Below are 22,468 nucleotides of genomic sequence, written 5' to 3'. Positions count from 1 at the left end.
GGTAATGGAAAAATTTAGGAAAGCCATGGAGGTGGTCGCCGAACAAGGCGGGTGGATAAGCGCATTGAGGAAAAAGATGACAACAAGCCCACAAAAATTCCCGGATTACGTGGAAGAGGGCGGGTTGATCTACCGCCACGTCCCGCATAGAGCCGGAAGCGAGGAAGTGGCGTCATGGAAGCTGTGCGTGCCGCTGGAGATGAGGCAGCAGGTCCTCAATGAAAATCATGACGCACCAACGGCGGGACATTTGGGCGTAAGGAAAACCATAGCCAGAGTGGCCGCCCGGTATTTCTGGCCAGGGATGCAGAGGGACATCCGGAAATACGTCAGGAAGTGCGAGACGTGCCTGAAGTACAAGCCGAATCAGATGCAGATGGCCGGGCAAATGCTGACACAGGTTCCGGAGGAGCCATGGGCGACGGTATGTGCAGATTTCGTAGGCCCACTGCCCAGGTCGAAACACGGCAATACGATGATCCTGGTGATAATCGATCGGTTTTCAAAATGGACGGAGATAGTGCCTCTTCGAAAAGCAACAACAGAGGCGCTGCAGAAGGCATTCAGGGAGAGAATCGTCGCTCGATATGGAGTACCAAAAATAATAATAACGGACAACGGGGTGCAGTTCACCAGTCGCAGCTTCAAGAAATTCCTCGGAGACGGGAGCCGAGCAAGGAACACCCATGGAAAACGCGGCGAGACTCAAGGAGACATTCGAGATAGTAAGAAGGAATATGGAGCGAGCTGCCCAGGACCAGGCGCGACATTACAACTTGAGAAGGCGGAAGTGGAGCCCAAAGGTCGGTGAAACAGTGTGGGCAAAGGAGCACCGCCTATCAAAGGCGGCTGAAGGATTCGCGGCGAAACTGGCCCCTCGGTACGACGGGCCATATACGGTGGTGGATTTCGTTTCTCCAGTAATTGTCACGTTACGACACGGCAGAACAAGGAGGGAGAAGAGAGCTCATGTGAGCGAGCTAAAGGCTCAAGACACGGAAGAAACAGCAAAGGGATAACGAAAGCGGACAAATACATTGTGTCCGCATAACGGGCACACCAAAAAAAAAAAAAAAAAAGGAAAACAACAACAACAAAAACCCCGCAAAGAGGAGGAGAGCAAGCAACGGGAGCATTAGCGGGACATTTCCAGCAACGGGAAATGAATGCGCTATATAAGTGGAGACGTGGGAGATGGTCGGCCTATTCAAAATCAACACGCAGCCGAAAGCATCATCAAGCATGTCATCCAGCGCATCAATAGTTGTTTCGTCCGACGACAGCGATATTGAAATAGTCGGCGATCCTTCGTGGAACGCCAAGAAGGCAAGATCGGAGTGGATGGTCCGGCGGGCAGCAGGAAGAGGAGGATGCATCCCGGTCGGGTCTTTCGAGGTGGAGCGGCGGCGCAGGAGCGAGGAGCTGGTCCTGCGCCTGCGAGCGGAGTGGGACAGTCGGCGGCTGGCCCTGATGAAGGCGACGGAGAACATGGCGAGGGCCCGCGTCAAGGTGATTGCCCAAATGCGGAGGAGGAACGCGAAGGAGGCCAGGCAGCGGCGCATCGACGGACGCCAGAGGGCCATGGTCAGGGCGAGGGCGAAGACGGCACGGCAGCGGCGGATCCGGAAGATAGTGGAGACGGCGAAGAGAAGGGCCGCCGCCGGAAGGGTGCGACAGGCCAGAAAGTGGAAGAGGAAGATACCGCCGACGCCACGCCCCAGACCGGAGAGGCCGGAGGAGAAGCCGTGCAGGGCGACCTCGAGCTGGAGGAGGGCCCGGGCGCCGACGCCGTGGCCCGCGGTGCCCCCGACACCGTGTCCACGGGAGAAAAAGGAGGAGCAGCCGTTGGAGAAGGGGCCGTGGGTGTGGCCGGAGCCGCGGAGGCCTGCGCTGGGCCGGCAGACATCTTGCCCAGAGAAGCGGCCGGCAAGGCCGGTGCTGGAGCGGCAGGCATCGGTCGGAGGCGGGCGAGATGTACCGGAAGACAATTGGCCGCCGGAGCTTGCCGCAAGGGTGAAGGCGGAGATGACCAAGCGGCGAGGCAAACCCGGAAGATGGTGCATCTTGGTACAGGTTGGAGCCACGTGCTTCCGGGTGCGAGGAGGCGGTAGAGGAGTAAGGGTGGTGAGGAGAAGTTGAATGAAAAAAAATGGAACTTAAAAAACAAAAAAAAAAAAAAAAAATAATTAAATAATAAATAAATAATAAAAAAAAAAGAAATATATTGGATTTAAAAAAAAAAAAACAGGGGGACAAAAGTTAGTATTTAAAAAAAAAAAAGGTTAGTTTTTTAAAAAATAAAAATTAATAAAAAAAAAAAAAAAAAAAAAAAAAAAATAATAAAAATAATAAATATAGGGTAGGAATAAAGGGTTTTAAGAGGAAAAAAAAAATAATTAAAAAAAAAAAAAAAAAAAAAAAAAAAAAAATTATTAATAAAACAAAAAAAAAAAAAAAAAAAAAAAATCAAAAAAAAAAAAAAAAAAAAAAAAAAAAAAAAATTATAATAAATATAGGGTAGGAATAAAGGGTTTTAAGAAAAAAAAAGAGTAATAATAGGGTTAGCATAGTTAGTATTTGGAAAAAAAATGAATAATAGGTTTAGCATAATTATTAAAAAAAAAAAAAAAAAAAATAATTAAAGTATATATAAATATAGGGTTAGTAGTAAAAATCTAAACAAAAACAAAGAGAGGAAAAAAAAAGGGGGGAAAAAAGGAAAAAAACAAAAAAACCAAAAACGACCGAACAACGCCAGCGAGAGGGGGAAGCCATCGGCCGTCTTCCGAAGGAGGGGGGAAGTGGATGGGCATCCACACCACACAAGTGGATGGGCATCCGCACCAAAGAGAAGAGCGATCAGGCACAGTTTTTTTTTCGGTGAGCTGAGAGTGGCGAAGTTTTCGTTACATTGGCAAGTGTCTCTGTCGTTCCCGAAGAAGGGGGGAAGTGTGAGGAGAATTCGCCTCCTCACACGCTAAGACAGCAATAGCCAATCAGTTTAGGGGGCCGCGGGAGATAGGCTGATGACCAATACGAACGGGGAGGGGTAGGGTTCACCATCAAGGGCGAAGACAGAATCGAGGTGGAACGTAACGGTTCCTGGAGCACCAGCAGACAAATGGAAATGCAAGGTTACATCGTCCAGTGGGAAGACGGAATCAACGTGGAACGTAACGGTTCCCGGAGCACCAGCAGACAAGTGGAAATGCAAGGTTACATCGTCCAGTGGGAAGACGGAATCAACGTGGAACGTAACGGTTCCCGGAGCCCCAGCAGACAAATGGAAATGCAAGGTTACATCGCCCAGTGGGAAGACGGAATCAACGTGGAACGTAACGGTCCCCGGAGCACCAGTGGACGAATGGGAAGGCAGTGAGGGCAGTGAGAGGCAGAGCTCCATCATCGAGTGGAAGACGGGTCAACGTGGAACGTAACGGCTCCCGAGGCGACGGCGGGCACATGAGCCCGCCGCGCAGCGGAGTTCAGGATGGGCGACATGACTGGGAGCAGCAAAGGAGCAAGGAGCAACAGGGGAGGCGGAGGAGGCCAGCGTCACGTCGCATAGCAACAGCAGGGGTCAGTGGCCGAACGGAAAAGGGCAACGGCCGCACGGATGGCCACCTGCCAGCAGGAAAAAGGAGTAACGGCAGCCCGCCAACGGGAAAGTGGCGTGATCTTGGAAACAGGAGTAACGGCAGCCCGCCAACGGGAAAGTGGCGTGATTCTGGAAGCAGGATTAACGGCAGGAGCAGAGTCCAGGAGGATTAACGGGCGCTCCAGTCAGTATAAAAGGAGGCCCACTGGAGCGGCTCGAGACGAGTCTTTTTAGGAAGCTTGTAGCGTTGAGTTGGGGACCGCCTTTGGAGAGTCCGCCAATCAAGTGTTAGAGCGTTTCTAAAAAGGATTCGGTTGTTTGAGCTGAAAGACCGCCTTTGGAGAGTCCGACAGCCAAACGTAAGGAGAACGAACGAGACAAGGAAAGAACGGTACGAGGACAGTTACGGGGAACGACCTAGGCGACAGGAGACGAGTTGGACCAGTTCCTGGCCACGGCAGGTAGCCTTGCTAGGAAGTGCAGAAAGGATAAGTCTGGCGTACGCCATTCGGACTCCTGACTCACAACCAACAGGCGTGGTCCTGCACCGGAAAGGACAGGCCGACTCAAGATCCCGAGCCCAGTTTCGCTCCGGAGGACGAGAGAGGATCGGCGTCGGTTGGTTTCCTCGAAAGCTACGGGGTAACAGAGTCGAGCGTGGGCTATTCCAAGTCAAAGCAGGTAGCCTTGCAAGGAAGTGAGGAAAGAACAAGTCTGGCGTACGCCACGCGGGTTCTTGACTCGCAACCAACAGGCGTGGTCCTGCAGGACGCGGATAAGCCAACTCGGGAACTCACGCCCGCTTTGGAACGCGATCGGGGAGGCCCCGATCACCCACCAAGCAGCTCTTGACCCGGGCCCATTGGCGCGTACGCGCGGTGGTCACCCGGCCGAAAGAGTGACGTACGGTCCTGGACAGGCGACTGACAAGACTTCGGCAACTCCCAATCCAGGCCCGCCGGTGCGGAAAAGCACGGCGTCTCCTGGCGTAGCGGAGCCGGCTGTAGACAGCAAACTCTGAACCAGGGCCGCTGGTGCGCATGCACAGCGGGTTGCGGGGACGACCACCAGTAGCCATCTCCCAAACCAGACTCGCCGGTGCGAAAAGCACGGCGTGCTCCTGGCGTAGCGGAGCCTACAGGCCGCACACCCCGAACCAGGTCCGCCGGTGCGCATGCACGGCGCATCTCCCTGGTGGTGCAGAGGCGACAGTCAGTAGCTATCTCCCGAACCAGCGTCGCCGGTGCGCAGAGCACGGCGTTCATCCTGGTGTAGCGGAGGCTACAGCCCGCCAACTCCCGAGCCCCGGCGGTACGGCGCGTATGCGCGTATCCCCGACGGCGTAGCGGAGGCTTTTCAGTTCATAGCCGAAGACCAGACCGAGCCGAAGAGGTGGAAGGTGACGACGGATCAACGAGGAGGAGCCCCGGCAACGAGAGCAGCAGCGGAAACACCAGCAACGGAGGAGGTATCCAGGACGGACACACCAAGGGTCACCAAGGACGCACCAAGGGTCATTCCCGGGAACCCGCAGGAATCACAGTTGTAAACAGAGAGAGCAGAAAATAAAGAGACTACGCAACGGAAAGCTACTTGTATTATTTTCTGGGCTTGGGCAATCACGTCGAATCTATAAATTCGGTGGAACGGATCCGCGAAACTCTGTGAGCTAGCCGCGGCAAATTGTGGCGAGCGGAAGCAGAAATAACAGTTCGTTACAATATCTCATTCTCTGCTGGTCCTGATAATGTCCCTAGCTGTGTTTTAAGGAACTGCTCTGATATCCTTTGCTATCCTCTTACTTTCTTATTTAATTGATCTTTGGAGCTTCCATGTCTTCCGCTACGTAAGAAAGGCTCAAAATCACTTATTGATAACTACTGGGGAATTTCTAAGCTATCTGCGACTCCCAAACTACTAGAGAAACTGGTTACTTCCCAACTGCAACATTTTTGTAAAAGCATTATTTTCACTTCACAGCATGGTTTTGTCAAGCATCGCTCTACCACAACTAACCTTCTTGAAATCACTTCGATCGTCCACAGAGGTTTTCTAAGCCGCATGCAAATTGATGTGGTATACACGGATTTTAGCAAAGCGTTGGATTCTGTGAACCATCAAAATCTCCTTCATAAGCTGTATCTTTTGGAGTTTTCTTCACAAACGTGCATGTGTTAACCTCTTATCTATCGAACCGCACGCAGCGTGTTTTATTTAAAAACATTACATCACAGATAATAAACGTTTCATCTGGTGTCCCACAAGGACTTGTCCACACTTAGGACTTCTCTTTGTTCTTTTTGTTAATGATTTACCTAGTGTTGTTAACTATGCTGCTACATTTATGCATGCTGATGTCATGTTATGCCTTTCTTTCTCAGACCATTTCCATTTTTCTCAGACCATTTCCTTCATGTGATTTTCTTGTGATTTTTAAACAATCTCCTTTTACTTAACTTCTCTAAGTGTAAGGTTATGACGTTTAATGGCAGTGTGCCTTACATCGTCTCGTACTCAATTGGGAATAACGTCTTACATCGTGTTTTTCAATTAACGATCTTGGAGTCCTTTTTGACAGCACGCTGTGCGTTGATAAGTAGTTTTAAATAGATTTAAGATTTTCATGTATCTTACTTATAAGAGAATTTAACAAAATAAAAACAGTTTATAAACGGAATTCATTGAAGTAAGACCTTTATTTCCTCTTAACGTATATCATTAACAGTTAATAAAGCCAGGGCTTGCTAGCTTTTTTCAAACGTTGGTCAAAAGAATTTGATGATCCTTTCACAACTGAAACTCTATATGTATCTTTGGTTACCAATTTCTAGGTCTAATTTTGCAGAACACGATAATCTATAATAACAGATCATTGTTAATAGACAAATAATAATATATCTTAAGTTTATGAATTTTGTCTACAGGCAGTGTTTGGTCATTGAGAGTTTTCAATGCCGGGAAATGAAAGACGAATTTAATTATAGTACGTTATATTTTATTTATGCTGCAGGCAGATAAAACTGGGATCAACCATTGTGATCATCCAGTTTATGGTGCTAAGCAGTGACTAATTAGCTAGCACTTTAGCTAGCACTACTATTTTTCAAGTATACATATGCCCTAAGAATTGAAGGGAGGGTGCAATATTTCACACAAGACTTGGATTTAATTTGTCTTTTTTCTTTCAATTTTTTTTAATTTAACTTTTAATTTTTTGTACAAATTTTGCGGTTATGCCTGAGGATCCTTTAATCTTGCTGCCCCTTTCCTCTTGCAGTCGATGCAGCTGTTGGACATGGGTCATTCGATGGTGGTGATGCGATGATGCTGTATCCAGGCTTGTTGTGATTTCACGACGCGATTTATTTATTTAAATATCTGTGTCACTGTCACCTTTTATTTTTTAAACAATTTTTTAATATTTAGCACTAAGTCCACCCGATGGCGCCAATATGTTTATCCCAATTATTTTATCTCTCACAAATCAAGAAAAAAAACGAAGTAGAGGCTGCTAAATATTAAACGGTAAGTAAAAGAAACGAAAGATGCTGCCTATTCAACGCTATAATTCAATCTTTCTATGTTTCTCTATTCTTTGAATAGGATAATAGTCGGTCTATCCCGTTCCGACTTATATACTGCGTGCAAAGAAAAGAAAATTGTGCAAAGTCGATAGCATTAAAGCTGAGAGACTAGTTCGTGTAGAAACAGAAAGGCAGACAGACAGACGGACAGAAGAATATGCTCAAGATCAAGAATATATATACTTTATAGGGTCGGAGATGTCCTGTTCACTGCTCGCTTTTGGAAAAAATTATAATACCCTCTGCAAGGATATAAAAACTAGTTGGTGGCTGCTAAATGTTAAACACAAAAATGTACGACAGATGCTTTCTCTTCAACGTTGTAATTATATAACTAACAACTCTATTATTATATTGTATAACAACATTTCTAACAATAACAATCTTAATTCAAAAAAATCCCGACATTAATAAAATCGGCGTGTCCGTTGACAGGGGTATCTACATTTAAAAGATCACGGTATAAAACTGGTCTTAGATTCTTTCTAACTTCTGCTCTGATTTCATCACAGACAATGGTTCTCGTTAGGCATCAGTAATTGCAACCATGGTATCTAAAAATATATCGAAACTTTTGTTTCGCCCCTTTTTTCGTCGACGTAAGGTCTCTTTTGTCCCTTTCTGTATATTGGTCTTTGCACCTCTCTCTTAAAATTTCCCTTTAAACTTTGGGATGTTAGCCATATCCCAGATATCACTGTAAATTTGATATGCCAATACGAAATTACAACAGCCCCCCTAATCTCTAACAGAATCTTTTACTACCTTTAAAATATTACTACGTCTCGTAAAGTGATTGGATCGGGCTCCACTGTCTAAACTTATACGAGGATAAAAGAAGGGTGCAGGGAAATCCCATTCATGTTTCGGTTTTTCTGTGCTTTCTCGCGGAATCGAACTATGCTTATACAAAATGACTCCAAAGAACTTGCTATCAATTGTTGAATTCTTTCCTCGTCAATATCGTTGTAATCAACATAAGCCTAAGTATTAATTACAAGCTGACGCGAAGTAACTCATATACTCGTTCGGGGGTAGATAGTATATTCCGTCTGTCCCAAGGAATTGCTCGGGTGGTTGCGCTATTGTTTTCTACTACTCTAAATGTCCTATATTGGGGAACGTTCTATATGTAAATTTGTATGTAAATAATGTAAATAAATTATAGGATTTGAACTCCGCTTACTGCACTACAAACAAGGGCAGTACCGTGAAGAAATGTGGAAACTGCGGAGGCAACCGCAGCAAACTATAGAGGATGTATGGTGTACAAAGTGTTAAAGAGCCGCAAGTGTCAAGCGAACGCAACACACAACCAAAATCCACAGAATTTGTACATTGCGTCAGAAACTACGCCAGACGTCTTCTTCGCCAAAGCTGCGAGGTTCTCATTCGGTCCACTAAACACCACCAACGGCTTCTCCTATGCCGATGTTCTACCGATGCCTGATCTGGAAGGGAAATTCCAATTCAGCCAAACTCTCAAAGGGTTCAACAGGCCCCAGAAAAGCCACACAGCAATGCGGCTATGATGCTTACCCTCCAACAAAGTATGATGGAGATTAGGTCATTCATGAAAACGACCTTGCAAACACTTGTGCAAAACCAGAACATGGTGATACAGCTGCTCGTAGCACAACAGTCTAAATAATCTATGCAGGCGCTACGAATATCAATGTGGAACGCCAATGGTGTCTCACGGCATAAACTAGAATTGTCAAAATACTTGACCGAAAACCATATTGACGTTATGCTACTGGTGAAAACGCATCTTACAAGCAAAAAAAACTTTCAACTAAGAGGCTAGCCAATCTACCGCACAGATCATCCAGATGGGAAAGCCCACGGCGGAACTGGAGTTCTATTCAGAGAAAGCATTAAGCACCATTTTCACAAAAGGTTTGCAACAAACTTCTTGCAGGCCAAATCGATACAAATTCAGTCAAGCAACGGAATCCTTTCAATCGCTGCAATTTACTGCCCTCCTCGTTTTTCAATCTCGGACGGACAATTTATGAACTTTTGCAATTCACTACAATTCGTTTTATAGCCGCAAGAGACTACAACGCCAAACATACGCACTAGGGATCACGTCTAGTGACTCCCAAAGGAAGCCAATTGTACAATAAAATTCAAAATTTGAGAAATAAACTGGACTATGTTTTCCCTGGAAGGGGAATGTTCTCCCGTATGTCAAGCTTTCGACTGAGTTTGGCTTAATGGACTCATGCACAAAATTAAAACGTATTTTCCAACATACACCCATAAGCTACTGGAATCATACCTCTACAATAGGGTATTCTCAGTGAGATGCAACGCAGCTATTTCGGGCGACTACATCATCGAAGCTGGAGTTCAACAAGGAAGCGCACTCGGCACGTGTATATATGTTTTTTTATAATGCGGATATTCCTACGAACGCACAACTAACAACATCAACGTTCGCGGACGAAACCGCTATCCTTAGTCGCTCCAGATGCACAACGCAAGCAACAAACTAACTGGCTAATCATCTAATAGTAGAGGAAAGGTGGCTGTCCGACTGGCGCATTAAAATAAACGAACAAAAGTGTAAACATATAACGCTTACTCTTAATAGACAAACATGCTCCCGCTTTCACTAAATGGTACGCAGGTCTCTCAAGGCGTCCAACTTGACAGACGACTAGCCAGCCGTAATCACATAAGGTTCACATAAGGTTCACTCACGATCTCCACTGTGCCTGGACTACAAGATACTACTCTACAATTCAGTCCTAAAGCCAATCTGGGCGTATGGCTCCCAGCTGTGGGCTGCTGAACGCGAGCAGCAGCGACATAGACATCATACAGCGCGCACAATCAAAAATCTTTAGAACTATCACTGGGACACCTTGGTATGTTCGCAACGAAAACATCCACCGGGATCTGGGCATTCTGGCAGTGAAAGACGAAATCCAGAAGCAAAAAGAGTCATACAAAGGAAAGCGGATCCCGCCTGCGACGCAACGACCTCCCAACCCAGCAATTGATTTTTAGGGCAATTTAACTCTATATCAGTCAATATGACTGTTATTTAAGTTAAAAGTATAAGATTTGATACACTTACTCTTACTCTTGTGATACTCTTGTTAGTCTCGCAAAGAGACGATAAGAGAAATAAAAGCAACAATAAAAAAAAAAAATATAAAAATTAATTTTAAAACGAACTGATATGGACTCAGAACGAAAAATCCAAGACTGATATTGTAAAGTCTGATGAACACTATTGAATTGCACCTATATTCACATCTTCCAATAAATATAAAAGGAATAAAATCTATTGAATAAACGCGAGTCTTGGCCACATGATAAGCTATCACCAAACAATGTCATCCAAAGATCTCTCGATTTTAATTGTGAATTTGTGGCTATAAAAGGATTTGGGGGAAGGTTGGAATTTTGGGTGAAATTTACATATTATATATCTCCGTGCTTCACGTATGGTCATGATTGTACTATATACTTTCTAAACAAGTGAACCACGTGTGCACACGTTGGCTCCACGTTTGTCTCCAACGCCGACTCCACGATTGGGCGCCATTATATCTGTAACGTCCTGTTTCTAATCGTTAGCACGCACTGTCTATTGCCGGCCTTTCTCAGGGCCAGAGGGAGGGTTATTGTGCTTCCCGAATCCGGGGTTACCAAATAAAATAAGTCTTCCATAGTGCTTAGAAAAGGGGAGTGAACAAAGTTGTGAGGGGAGAGACAATGTGTATACCAGCTTACAGAACTCAGGTGTAATTGAAATCCTTGCCTTGTTGCACCATTGTCACTGGGCAACCCATATTGCGTTAGATCGTAACTGGAAGCCCCACCGAAATATTTAAACGCGACTGATTATTTCGTACTTCAGCGTTTAGTTCTTTATTCATAATAAAAACAAATTCCATTCCTAATTCTACATTAATTAATCAAAAAATAATTGAAATCCTTTCCTTAACTTACAGCAAAATATATAGCAATCTACGTTGATTTACAGTTTTGTTACAGTACAGTATTAGGGACAATTATAATTATGTATTCAATTATTAGGTATTAGGGATATGTGACAGTATTAAGGATCTCTTTTCTCTCTTCCTCTTAAGCGAACGTTCGTGTTTTTTTTGTGCGCACTTCGTTTATGATAAATATTGGTAAACCGGTGTTTACTTGCTTGTGAATAGAATTTATTGAGAAACTTAAGTTTTAACTTAATCCGTATCGCTTCGCGAGTGCTTCGGTATATTTGGAGGCGAATTAATAATTTGTTGAATTTCAACTCCAAGCATAGCTCAGCTACGAATTATCTATATTTCTGCATTTTTCATTTGCACTCTCTAAAGCTCCCGCTTCGGCTTCCTATTTGGCACAGTGGATCAAGTTATAGTGTTTTTTAACTTTTTATTTTATTTATTTTTATTTTTGTTTTGTTAATTAATAATATGGAATTTAAACTGGTCTGTTCTATGAAGTCTTGTAACAAGACAATCTCCTCATCGTACAATCGTATACGCCAAGTGTGCCCAGTTCACTGCCTCAGTTTCGGATCCCATTTCCCGTAGGACTGGTATACAATATTGTTGTAAAAATTGTCGAGCTGTCCAAGACGAAATGAGGTCGTTCCTGAGACAGACTAAGAATAGATTTAAAGAGTTGATTACTGGTTTTCGTAAAATCAATGACCAGCTCTGTGCGCTTGACACTCAGTTTCAGCTGCTAACTGAGTATCCTAAGCGTAAAAAATCCGCTGTTTGTGATCCGCCTCAGCCTGCTCAGCCGTCAATAACGCTAGAACTGAGAACAATTCGCCGTCCGAATTTCTCAAGGAAAATGAGCAATTAGCCGGTATGTCCTCCGTGGTATCCCTTCAAGTGATACCACAGGTCCTAGTAAACGAAACCCCCGTCAGAGTCACCCAAAAGGGTGTTCCACAGTCGAGACCAGCGGCACAGACTGATGCTGCAGTGGTCGTACCTGCGACACCAAAACCCTTACAGGTGATTCCTCCATCGAAACATAAATTTGTTTCTCGGCTTGCCCCTGATACTTCAGAGATTGATATCTCGGCTTATATCAAAGCCAAAACTAATGCCGATATAAAGGTGGAGGACATAGCGAAATTTAAATATAATTATGTAAGGCGCACGTCTTCTTTCACGGTTCGTGTGCCTGCACTGATGTTCAAGACGATTTGTTCACCCAGTTTTTTGCCAGAGAACATTTTCGTCCAAGAACATCAGTCTAGTTCCGTAAAAAAAAAATTTTAAAACCAGTGGGAGTGAAACTTCCCCACATTAGAACCACTGACCAATCTTCCACCTCTTCTTCTTCCATCTCTTCACTAGGAGCTATGTAGCAAACTCCCCAAACTATATTCTGATAGTTTTTTCTTTGCATCCCATATTATAGCCTTTCCAGGGCTTAAATTTGACTTAAGCCGGAGATCTTTAGCTCCGAAGTTTTTCCAAGTAAGTACACAACTTTTAGGCATGATCGACTTCAGCGAAGGGAGGGTGGAGTTCTCATTTGGTAGACTCCCAACTTGCTTCTGAAGATATAAAATCACAAGAGTTTGGTGACATCGAATTTATTTGCATTAAAATAATTTTGTCCGTTTAATCTTTGTACATTACATGTTCGTATATACCGCCTTCGTCTGAACCGCCCACATATGGGTAGCATTTGTCCGCTATTCAATCCGTTTTTAATCTTATGACAGATCGTGATCAGCTCTGGGCTGGGATTTTCTCATCAATCATCAGTCATCATGACCCGTTCTTATTTATACTTTTTATAAATGACTCCCTCCCAGCTTTAACGAACTCTCTAGTTCTTATGTATGCAGATGATGCAAAAGCTTTGTCTGCAGTACAAATCCATCTCTGCCCAATGGAGTCTTCAGTCTGAACTTGATAACTTTCAAAAATGGTGTTTGGCTAACAATTTAAAACTTGATGGATCAAAATGCAAGCTTATGTCTTTTTATCGTTCTTGCCCTCTTCATATACTTTCATATACTTTTTATGAGATTGCCTTACAGAAATTAGCTCAGGTTAATGATCTCGGCGTCCTATTAGATATTAAACTTACATTTTCCGGCCATATTTCTTTAATGGTTAATAAGGCTAAAGGAGTCCTTGGTTATATCAAAAGGAGGTCAAAAGAATTTAATGATCCGTATATAACCAAAACATTATTCATCTCTTTGGTCCGTCTTATACTGGAATACGGTTCATGTGTCTGGAGTCCCCAATATGTGAAAAACAGTCCCCCCGTACAAAAGAATTTCTTAACTTTTTCTCTTAGAGGTCTAAACTGGTATGCAAATCTTCACCTTCCATCTTACAATAGTAGACTCTTAATAATTAACTGACCTAGCTTAACAAATCGTAGGAAAATGTTTTGTGTAGTTTTTCTGCGTAACCGAATTAATGGGGATGTAGATAGCCAGAATTTACTAACACGCTTAAATTTTAACATTCATAATAGAAGGACTAGAAACTTTAGCCGTCTGTTCCTTAGCCATTGTAGTTCGACATATGCATATCGACATATTTTAAATTAAGGGTTTCTATATAATATATATATGTTTGTGAAAATTTCAAAAGATTTTAAAAGTTTAGTTCGCAGAGGAACAAATTGTAGTAAACTTAAAAATTCTACAAAATTAACAAAATGTCTTCAAAACTCATTTATTGTTTTACATTATAAAACTGTAAAAGAACTTAATCTCCAACGGATCTGTAGCAGCAACATGGCAGAGAGCAGAACTCCAATCCTTGAGAGCTACTTTAGACTTTAGGAGAGTAAAAAGGGGAGTTGATCCCAAGCCTCATGCAAACCTCGTGTTTCTTAATTATGTTATTATGTAAGACCGCTTTATTTTTGTCTCTGCAAGGGAAAATTATTGGATTTCAGTAAGCCATCCGCGAGAGCCAAAGTATGGTATGAAAGTAAAGTAAAGTGCATTTTTGGAGACAATAGCAACCCAAGCAATGGGACTGAAAATTCATTTTTCAAATGTTCTCGTTAAAAATCACCCACACAAGTTAAATGTATTTAGAAGACCACATGAGCATCTCGCAGCATTTGATGGAACGTTGTTCCTTATTCAGCTCCATGTATATAGAGACTTTGTGGTAGTCTCTACAAAAATGAAAAAAAGTAGTAAACGGAATATTGATTGATTTCGCAGACTTCAAAGACACTCCAAAGAATTAAAAATGTGAACATATTTTATATAAAATGTATAATTTATTTTTGAGAATTCTTTATAAAGGCTGTTTTTTAGAGGCATAGAACATTAAGGGGTTATATACCTTTTTTTTCTTCAAAAAAACGAAAAATTTTTTTTTGCTGAATCCTAAAGTATATCCCCTAGAGAATATTTTCCCAAAGTTTCATGGAGATCCGAATAATAGTTCGATAGGAAAACAGTGTTTTGAGGCGCGGTTCTCCACGGCTGCGGACAGCGTCAAGCAACTTTGAATGCGATTATCTCAAAGTCGTGTTTTTCCAAAAGTGCCTTCGCTGTGACCACGATTACACAAGAACTATTTGATCGATCTTCTTCAATTTTTTTTTAAATTATTCGTAATGATTGTGCCGAGTTCGTGAACGATTCAGTTTTTTTGCTTTCATTTTGATTTCGCAGATAAAAATTTTTTAATAAAATTTTTAGAACTGAAAACATCAATTTTTTGGAAAAATGTTTACTGTATGCAGAAAAAACCAAATATTCTTGAAACTAATCGTTCACGAACTGGATATAATATTATACTAATAAAAAATTTTTGGTTTTTGGATTTTGGTTGACCGGCTGGACTGCTATCGTGGTCACCGCAAGCCGCTATAAAAAAAAGGGTTCCGAGAGAATTGCCATAACTTTGTAAATTGTTTATATTTTTTTAAGAACAAACGCTTATTGTTTTAATAAAAGCATGTACTTTCAATAAAAAATAACTTCAGTGTCATAAAATAATTGCTATACACCCGAAATAAAAATCCAAAGTTCCCTCAATTTGTTCGCTCAAAAAGGTATATAACCCCTTAAATTTCAATGAAAAAACTGTGGATTATTTGATTGCCATTTTCGATTTTTTTTATTCAAAAGATGTTTACCGGCTTGTATATCTGGCATTACACATATAAAATGCCATTATGTGGCATTTTTTATTTAAATATGATTTCGGGCTTATGACCGCCACGGCTGGCTCGGATGGAGTCCAATCTAGACGTCCAATTTTTGATGACTTTTTCCAACATTTTTTCGCCGTATATCAAAATTAACACGGGGAATGTTGTCTTTCAAATGGTCAAGCGCTTGTGGCTTATCCGAATAGACCAATGTAAAGTATGTAGTAGAAAAACACTATGTAAAGTAGTAGAAAAATACCACAGAAAATAGTCTAGCGGTATTAAATCACAAGATTTTGGAGGCCAATTTTGGAGGTCTCCGAACGTGTCGTTCAATAAATCGATTGTGGCCAGATCTGTGTAACATTTTGCGCCGTCTTGTTGGAAGTGCAGCTCCTGCAAATCATGGCGGCTCAGTTCATCAATGAAAAAGTTAGTAATCATGGCTCTTCACCGATTAGCATTGACTGTAACGTTCTGGCCTTCAACGTTTTTGAACTACGGACCAATAGATCCACCAGCTCATAAAGCGCACCAAACAGTCCGTTTTTCTAGATGTAACGGGGTTTTGACATACACTTGAGTTAGCTTCACTCAAAATGCGGCAGTTTTGTAGCCATTCAACCAGAAGAACGCTTCATTACTAAACAAAACTCGCTATTGAAAATCGGGAACAATGACAATGGCCTTGCTTGATGATCGACCATCTTAAATTTTTGCACGAATTGGATTTTGTAAGCATGCCATTCCAAGAATGTTCCATAAAGTGCATTCAATTCTTGTGCTCGATGGCGGATGGACTCATTTACGTCTTCCTCAATGCTACTCTCTACAGTAGCAATAACTTCTTCTGTACGCCCCTTACGGCGTATCTGGGAATGCTTGTTATCAATAAGAGTAAACGTAGTGCGGATACGTTCCATAGTTAATCGAGTTAAATGCACTGATGGACGATTTTGTCGACGATAAAATAGATATAGTGCGCGATACGTATTCCGCACAGCACCATTATTATACCCTTTCAGAGGGTATTATAATTTTTCCAAAAGTGAGCAAGGCAGTGAGCATGTCCGTCTGTCTGTTTCTACGCAAACTAGTCTCTCAGTTTTAAAGCTATCGACTTGAAACTTTGCACACACCTTTCTTTCCTTTGCACGCAGTATATAAGTCGGATCGGCTGGCGGGGATCGGCCATTTAACCGATTGATTGGAAATGGTATAACTTAGGTGTTTTTAGAGTTAGAGAGTTTTTACACGAGAGCTATTTTTGGCAAAATAATACGACATGCCAAATTTCATAAGGATCGGCCCACTATATCCTATAGCTGCCGTATAACTGAACGATCGGAAATGACCCAATTTTCCTGTTTTTGAAGATAGAAAGCTGGAACTTAGTACAGATTCTATTTTTTAGTTGATCCAACCTACCAAATTTCATAACGATCGGTTGACTATATCTTTTAGCGGCCAAAAAACTGAACGATCAAAAATGGTATTTGGTTGAAGTACCAACTTTGGTATTTTTGAAGATAGAAGCTTGGGACTTTTTTTTAGACAATTTACAATAAAATTGGTTTTATTGTTTTCAATAATTGGTTTTATTATGATATTCTCATAAGGATCGGCCAACTATATCCAATGTTTGCGATATATATCCGGTTTTAACTGCAAGGGTATATCAATTTCGGCTCCGGCCGAATTAAGCTTTCCTTTCTTGTTTTTTTAAATAAAATTGCACTATTTTCAAGCATTATTCAGACTCATGAGTCTAATCATGAGGTATGAGTAATCATTTACCAGTCTAATCCGATGAATTGCCAAACTGAGAATAAATCACCTAACAGCTATTAAATCGGTCGCTTTTTTGAACAGTAATGCCAACTTAAAGATTTATACCTCTAAAAATAAACACCCTTTATATATATTTGAACAGTTTTTTCTTATCAGGGCGTTCGAGATTTCTTACTGATATAAGTAGAAGTGGCTTGAGTGTTTTTGAGTTTGAGCCCTGAGTTCGCCAGTACAGCCTGTTCTTCGATCTTCATCGTCGATCTCCTGGACGGGGCTTCAATTTTTTTTGTTGCCTACCAGATTATTCTTCGGGCTTAGCTAACGCTTTATCTGAAAGTCGCCGCTTGGGAGTTTTCAAAAATGTTTATGTTTGTAGATTGTTGTTGTAATCGTTGCTGTTGTTTTTTTCGAATCCATACCTTTAAAATTTAACCCGAATCCATACGGGTACGGCACATAACTTTAAATGAGTACGGCAAAATTTGTTCGAACGGTTTATCTTAAGCACATGTATCACTATCGCCCGAACCGGGATAATTGAAAAAGGTCAAGTAATTTTTATTTTATACCACAAAATCGCGGTATAAAAAAAAAAAAAAAAAAATTCAAGGCCCTGTAAAAACTTTATATGTTTTAAAATGGTTTAATGTTTTATTTTTTTAAATATCCTATTTCCGGCAATAGCGACAGTTTTTTTCAGTTCATCCAATCAGTTGGATTCGTGGTTGCCAAAAGACCCAGTTTTTATCATCAAAGCCACGTTGCAGTGTCAATACTGCCACTCGTTAATATTGTTAAAAGTTGGAAAATAAAAAAAAAAGAAACTCAATAAATGCATACATCCTCCAAAAAGTTAACTTTAAATTATCTCAAAAATAAAATAAATCTTTACCAAATAAAATGATTTTACTTACTTTTGGTACACGATGTCCCAATTTTCCACTATAAAATTTAAAAGGGTCGAATATCCAATAGTTTCTGTACCTAGCATATTGAAAATTAGAAAAAGGTCACTTTCTTTTATATAAGAAATGTTTCTTATCATAGTAACTTCAAGTAGGTAATGAATTTTTTCTGTTTGAGATGGACAACCAGCAAGCATTTTCAATAAGAAGGTTCGATCACTTTGAATATGTGATTTTGTAAAAAGCATTATTCGTTCTAATCCCAAAATCCATTCGTTCATAGAACCCCATTTGAACACGGGGCATATGTAATCTTTCGGTAGGCTGAAAAAAGGTTCAATAATATAGTGAAAAATACATTTTTTATTAATTACTTACGAATTTGGAATGCTAAGATTTGATATATTAATCCACATTGCAAAAGCTCTATGAGCTTCTTGGATGCATTGTAAATACCCTGCTCGACACAAAAAGCTCTTTGTCAATTTACGAAAATTTTCATTCGTAAAATCATCGTTTTTATTTTCTTTGATGAGGTCTTCATACAATGGGGCCAAAAGATCTATTGTATACAACTAACCAACAAAAAAACATAAACGGTGAAAGCAAGATTTGTATTTAGACATATATACCTCAAACTTTTCTACTACTGACGGAATATCAATGCGCCGACCTATTTGGTCTAAAAATGTAAACACTGGACTCCATACAATGTGATCCCGTTCATTTTTTAAAAATAATGTCATATTGAGCGCAGCAGAAAAATGAAGTTCTCCAGCATAGGCGAGATTCCAAGCGTCGTGTAGCAGTTTTGCTCTTAAAATAAAGTGTTATCATCATCAATTTTGGCAGTGTTAATATTTATGCAAAATATTATATGTAAATTGGATTTGGATAAATAGGATTTTGATTGGATTTGTTTAAATTTAAATTTAACTTAGAAGTCTAAGTTTGCATAGGGCGAAGTTCCTACTTAGCGCAATAAATTGTTCCGAAATTGCTTTTCCGAAACTACCTTAGTTACCTTAGCTGATCCTTAGCTGCTACCTCAGATATTTATACCCTTGCAGAGGGTATTATAATTTTGGTCAAACGTGTGCAACGCAGTGAATAAGACATCTCTAACCCTTTAAAGGGTCAGGATCACCTCCTGAGTTGATATAAGCATGTCCGTCTGTCCGTCTACAGTTTATACGCAAAACTAGTCTCTCAGTTTTAAAGCTATCGTATTGCAACTTTGCACACACTCTTTTTTCCTTTACACGCAGTATAAAAGTCGGAACGGCCGCGATCGGCCGATTGTAAATTTTATAACGATCGGCCGACTTTATCTTATAGCTGTCATATAACTGAACGATTGGAAATGGTTTTTGCTAAAAGTACCAACATCTTCAAGAAGATAAAAGTTCGGAACTTTTTTTAGATTTGAATTGATTATATTAGAATATAATCCCCCTTGGGAATATATATTCTATATATATTCTATATATAGAATATATAGAGCGCATCCGCGCTGAAGAGCGCATCCGCACTCGCCCCTCTGTGCACTCTCTCTCGCTCGTTGCTTGTCGAAGACGTCTCGCCCCGAAGATGCCCCCGACTTCTTATTTCATCCTTAATTTCCGAACCTTTTGCGACAACAACGCCCCCCTACAACACATAGTTATTTTTACAACAACAGTAAAAGACTGAAATTAAAAATAATAATAATAAAGTACTGTAACGAACTGTCTTTTCTGCTTCCGCTCGCCACAATTTGCCGCGGCTAGCACACAGAGTTTCTCGGATCCGTTCCACCGAATTTATAGATTCGACGTGATTGCCCAAGCCCAGAATGTAATACAAATAGCTTGAAGTTTCCACACTTTTTATTTTGAGACCACTTTACACTACAAAAGGCTTTCTTTCTCTTTTACTCGTTGCTCCTTCCGTTCCGCTGCTCCGTCGCCGCCGTTACTCCGTCGCCGATGGTAATCCTGTCACCACGCTGCCAGCGATTCCGCTACCCTCTGCCCTTTGGCCTTGAGAAAACACCCCCTTGGGTCGACTACGACTGATCTGACGGTTGGCTGCGGTCGGTCGCCTCCACTACACCGGGACACCGTGCATACGCTCCGGTGCCAGGTTTGGGAGTTTGTTTGCTGACTGCCGCCTTCGCAACACCGGGACACCGTGCATACGCTCCGGCGCCAGGTTTGGAAGTTGCCGTGTGACGTCTCCGCTACACCGGGACACCGTGCATACGCTCCGGTGCCAGGTTTGGAAGCCGCCGTGTGCCTGATCGTATTGTCGCGCTCCCGCTACACCGGGACACCGTGCATACGCGCCGGCGGACCCGAGTTTGTAGTGGCGGGGCTGGTGACCAGGGTGTTCTCACTTGGTCTGTGACTTGGACGCGAGTTCTTGAGTCGGCCGATCCGTGTTTCGCAGGACCACGCCTGTTGGTTGCGATTCCAGGAGTCGGTAAGGCGTACGCCAGACTTATCCTTTCTTCACTTCCTTGCAAGGCTACCTGCCGTGTTTGGGAATGGCTCAACTCGACTCTGACGCCTCGGGCTTGTAGAGGAAACCGTCCAGCAACGGATCCTTGTTCTGTACGTCTCGTGGTTACCGGGCGTGTGATCCCAAGTAGGCCTCCTTGTTTCGCAGGACCACGCCTGTTGGTTATGATTTCAGGAGTCGGTAAGGCATACGCCAGACTTATCCTTTCCTCACTTCCTTGCAAGGCTACCTGCCGTGTTCGGGAATGAACCAACTCGACTACACGACCCTGGGTTTCCAGAGGAAGGTCCAGCAATGGATCCTTTCCGTATTGTCTTATTCGCTCTCCTTGCGCTTGGCTGCCGGACTCTCCAAAGGCGGTCCTTCAACTCAAACAAAACCGAATCCTTTTTAGAAACGCTCTAACACTTGAATGGCGGACTCTCCACAGGCGGTCCTCCAACTCAACGCTACAAGCTTCCTAAAAAGACTCGTCTCGAGCCGCTCCAATGGGCCTCCTTTTATACTGACTGGAGCGCCCGTTAATCCTCCTGGATTCTGCTCCTGCCGTTAATCCTGCTTCCAGAATCACGCCACTTTCCCGTTGGCGGGTCGCTGTCCGTGGCCCCTCGTCTCCCCCGGTCCCGGATCTCTGCTGCTGGTACGTGGTGCACCGGTGGGCTTCCAGGGCCCGTTGCACTCTTCGTCGCAACCCCCCCCCCCCCCCCCCCTATGCATCGTGCTGATTCCCCCACTGGACTACTTTCCCAACGTTGCCCCGGGACCCGTTACGTTCCACGTCGATTCCTTCTTCCCCCGGGTGGCGCCGTTTACCCTCTCACCTGCCACCGTTACGTTCCACGTAGATTCCGTCCTCCCACGGGTATCTCTTCGCCGGAACCCACGGTAATTGGCTTTCACCTTTCCCCCCAACCCCCCGTACTGACCCTGGCGACGTTCCCTTGGGCTGCCCGGGTTGATGACCCCCTTTTTCCGTCTCCTCGGCCCCCCCCTTTGCCCCCGGCTATCTGTCTTAGCGTGTGGGGAGACTAAATCTCCTCACACTTCCCCCCTTCTTCGGGAAACGACAGAGCCGTTTGGACATCGAAGTTGATGCGCTGTGCTGAACATGGGCGCCAAAAAAAAATGACATTCTCGGTTACCCTCTTCTCGGTTACCCTCTTATTTTGGTGTGGATACCCATCCACTTCCCACCTCCTTCGGAAAACGACTGTGCGCTCCCCTGGGACCCTTTTAGAGCACCTAGCCTATGTACCCTATCCCATGTTTTTTTTTGTTTTGTTGTTTTTTCTTTTTTTTATACCCTTGCAGAGGGTATTATAATTTTGTCCAAAAGTGTGCAACGCAGTGAAGGAGACATCTCCGACCCTATAAAGTATGTATATTCTTGATCAGGATCACCTCCTGAGTTGATATGAGCATGTCCGTCTGTCCGTCTGTCTGTCTGTTTCTACGCGAACTAGTCTCTCAGTTTTAAAGCTATCGTCTTGAAACTTTGCACACACCCTTCTATCCTTTGCACGCAGTATATAAGTCGGAACGGCCGGGATCGGCCGACTATATCCTATAGCTGCCACATAACTGATTGATCGGAAATGGTATAACTTTGATGGTTTTAGAGTTAGAGAGTTCAAATTTGACATGAGCTATTTTTGGCAAAATATTACGACATGCCAAATTTCATAAGGATCGGCCGACTATATCCTATAGCTGCCATATAACTGAACGATCGGAAATGACCCAACTTTCGTGTTTTTGATGATAAAAAGCTGGCACTTGGTACACATTCTATTTTTGGTCAGTTAATCCGATCTACCAAATTTCATAAAGATCGGTTGACTATATCTTATAGCTGACATATAACTGTACGATCGGAAATGGTTTTTGGTAGAAATATCAACTTTCGTATTTTTGAAGATAGAAGCTTGGGACTTTTTTTTAGATTTTTT

General features: G+C 42.6%; 1 protein-coding gene across 5 annotated transcripts in view; it reads right to left on the bottom strand.

Annotated features, from left to right (window-relative positions):
* LOC108119101 (aminopeptidase N) overlaps nucleotides 1-22,468 on the bottom strand; it is a 408,837-nt gene that overhangs the window by 96,862 nt on the left and 289,507 nt on the right. For all 5 annotated transcript variants that reach the window (XM_070280361.1, XM_070280363.1, XM_070280362.1 and 2 more), the window contains 3 exons: nucleotides 18,650-18,833; nucleotides 18,396-18,592; nucleotides 18,027-18,341 (listed from right to left, as the gene is read on the bottom strand). In XM_070280361.1, coding sequence (XP_070136462.1) covers nucleotides 18,027-18,341; nucleotides 18,396-18,592; nucleotides 18,650-18,833 — 696 coding nt within the window. The remainder of the gene's footprint in view (nucleotides 1-18,026; nucleotides 18,342-18,395; nucleotides 18,593-18,649; nucleotides 18,834-22,468) is intronic.

This window comes from Drosophila bipectinata, chromosome 3L (assembly GCF_030179905.1).
Source record: "Drosophila bipectinata strain 14024-0381.07 chromosome 3L, DbipHiC1v2, whole genome shotgun sequence".
NCBI classification, from domain to species: Eukaryota; Metazoa; Arthropoda; class Insecta; order Diptera; family Drosophilidae; genus Drosophila; species Drosophila bipectinata.
Note: the sequence above shows the minus strand (reverse complement) of the source record. Positions and strands in the feature narration are given on the sequence as shown.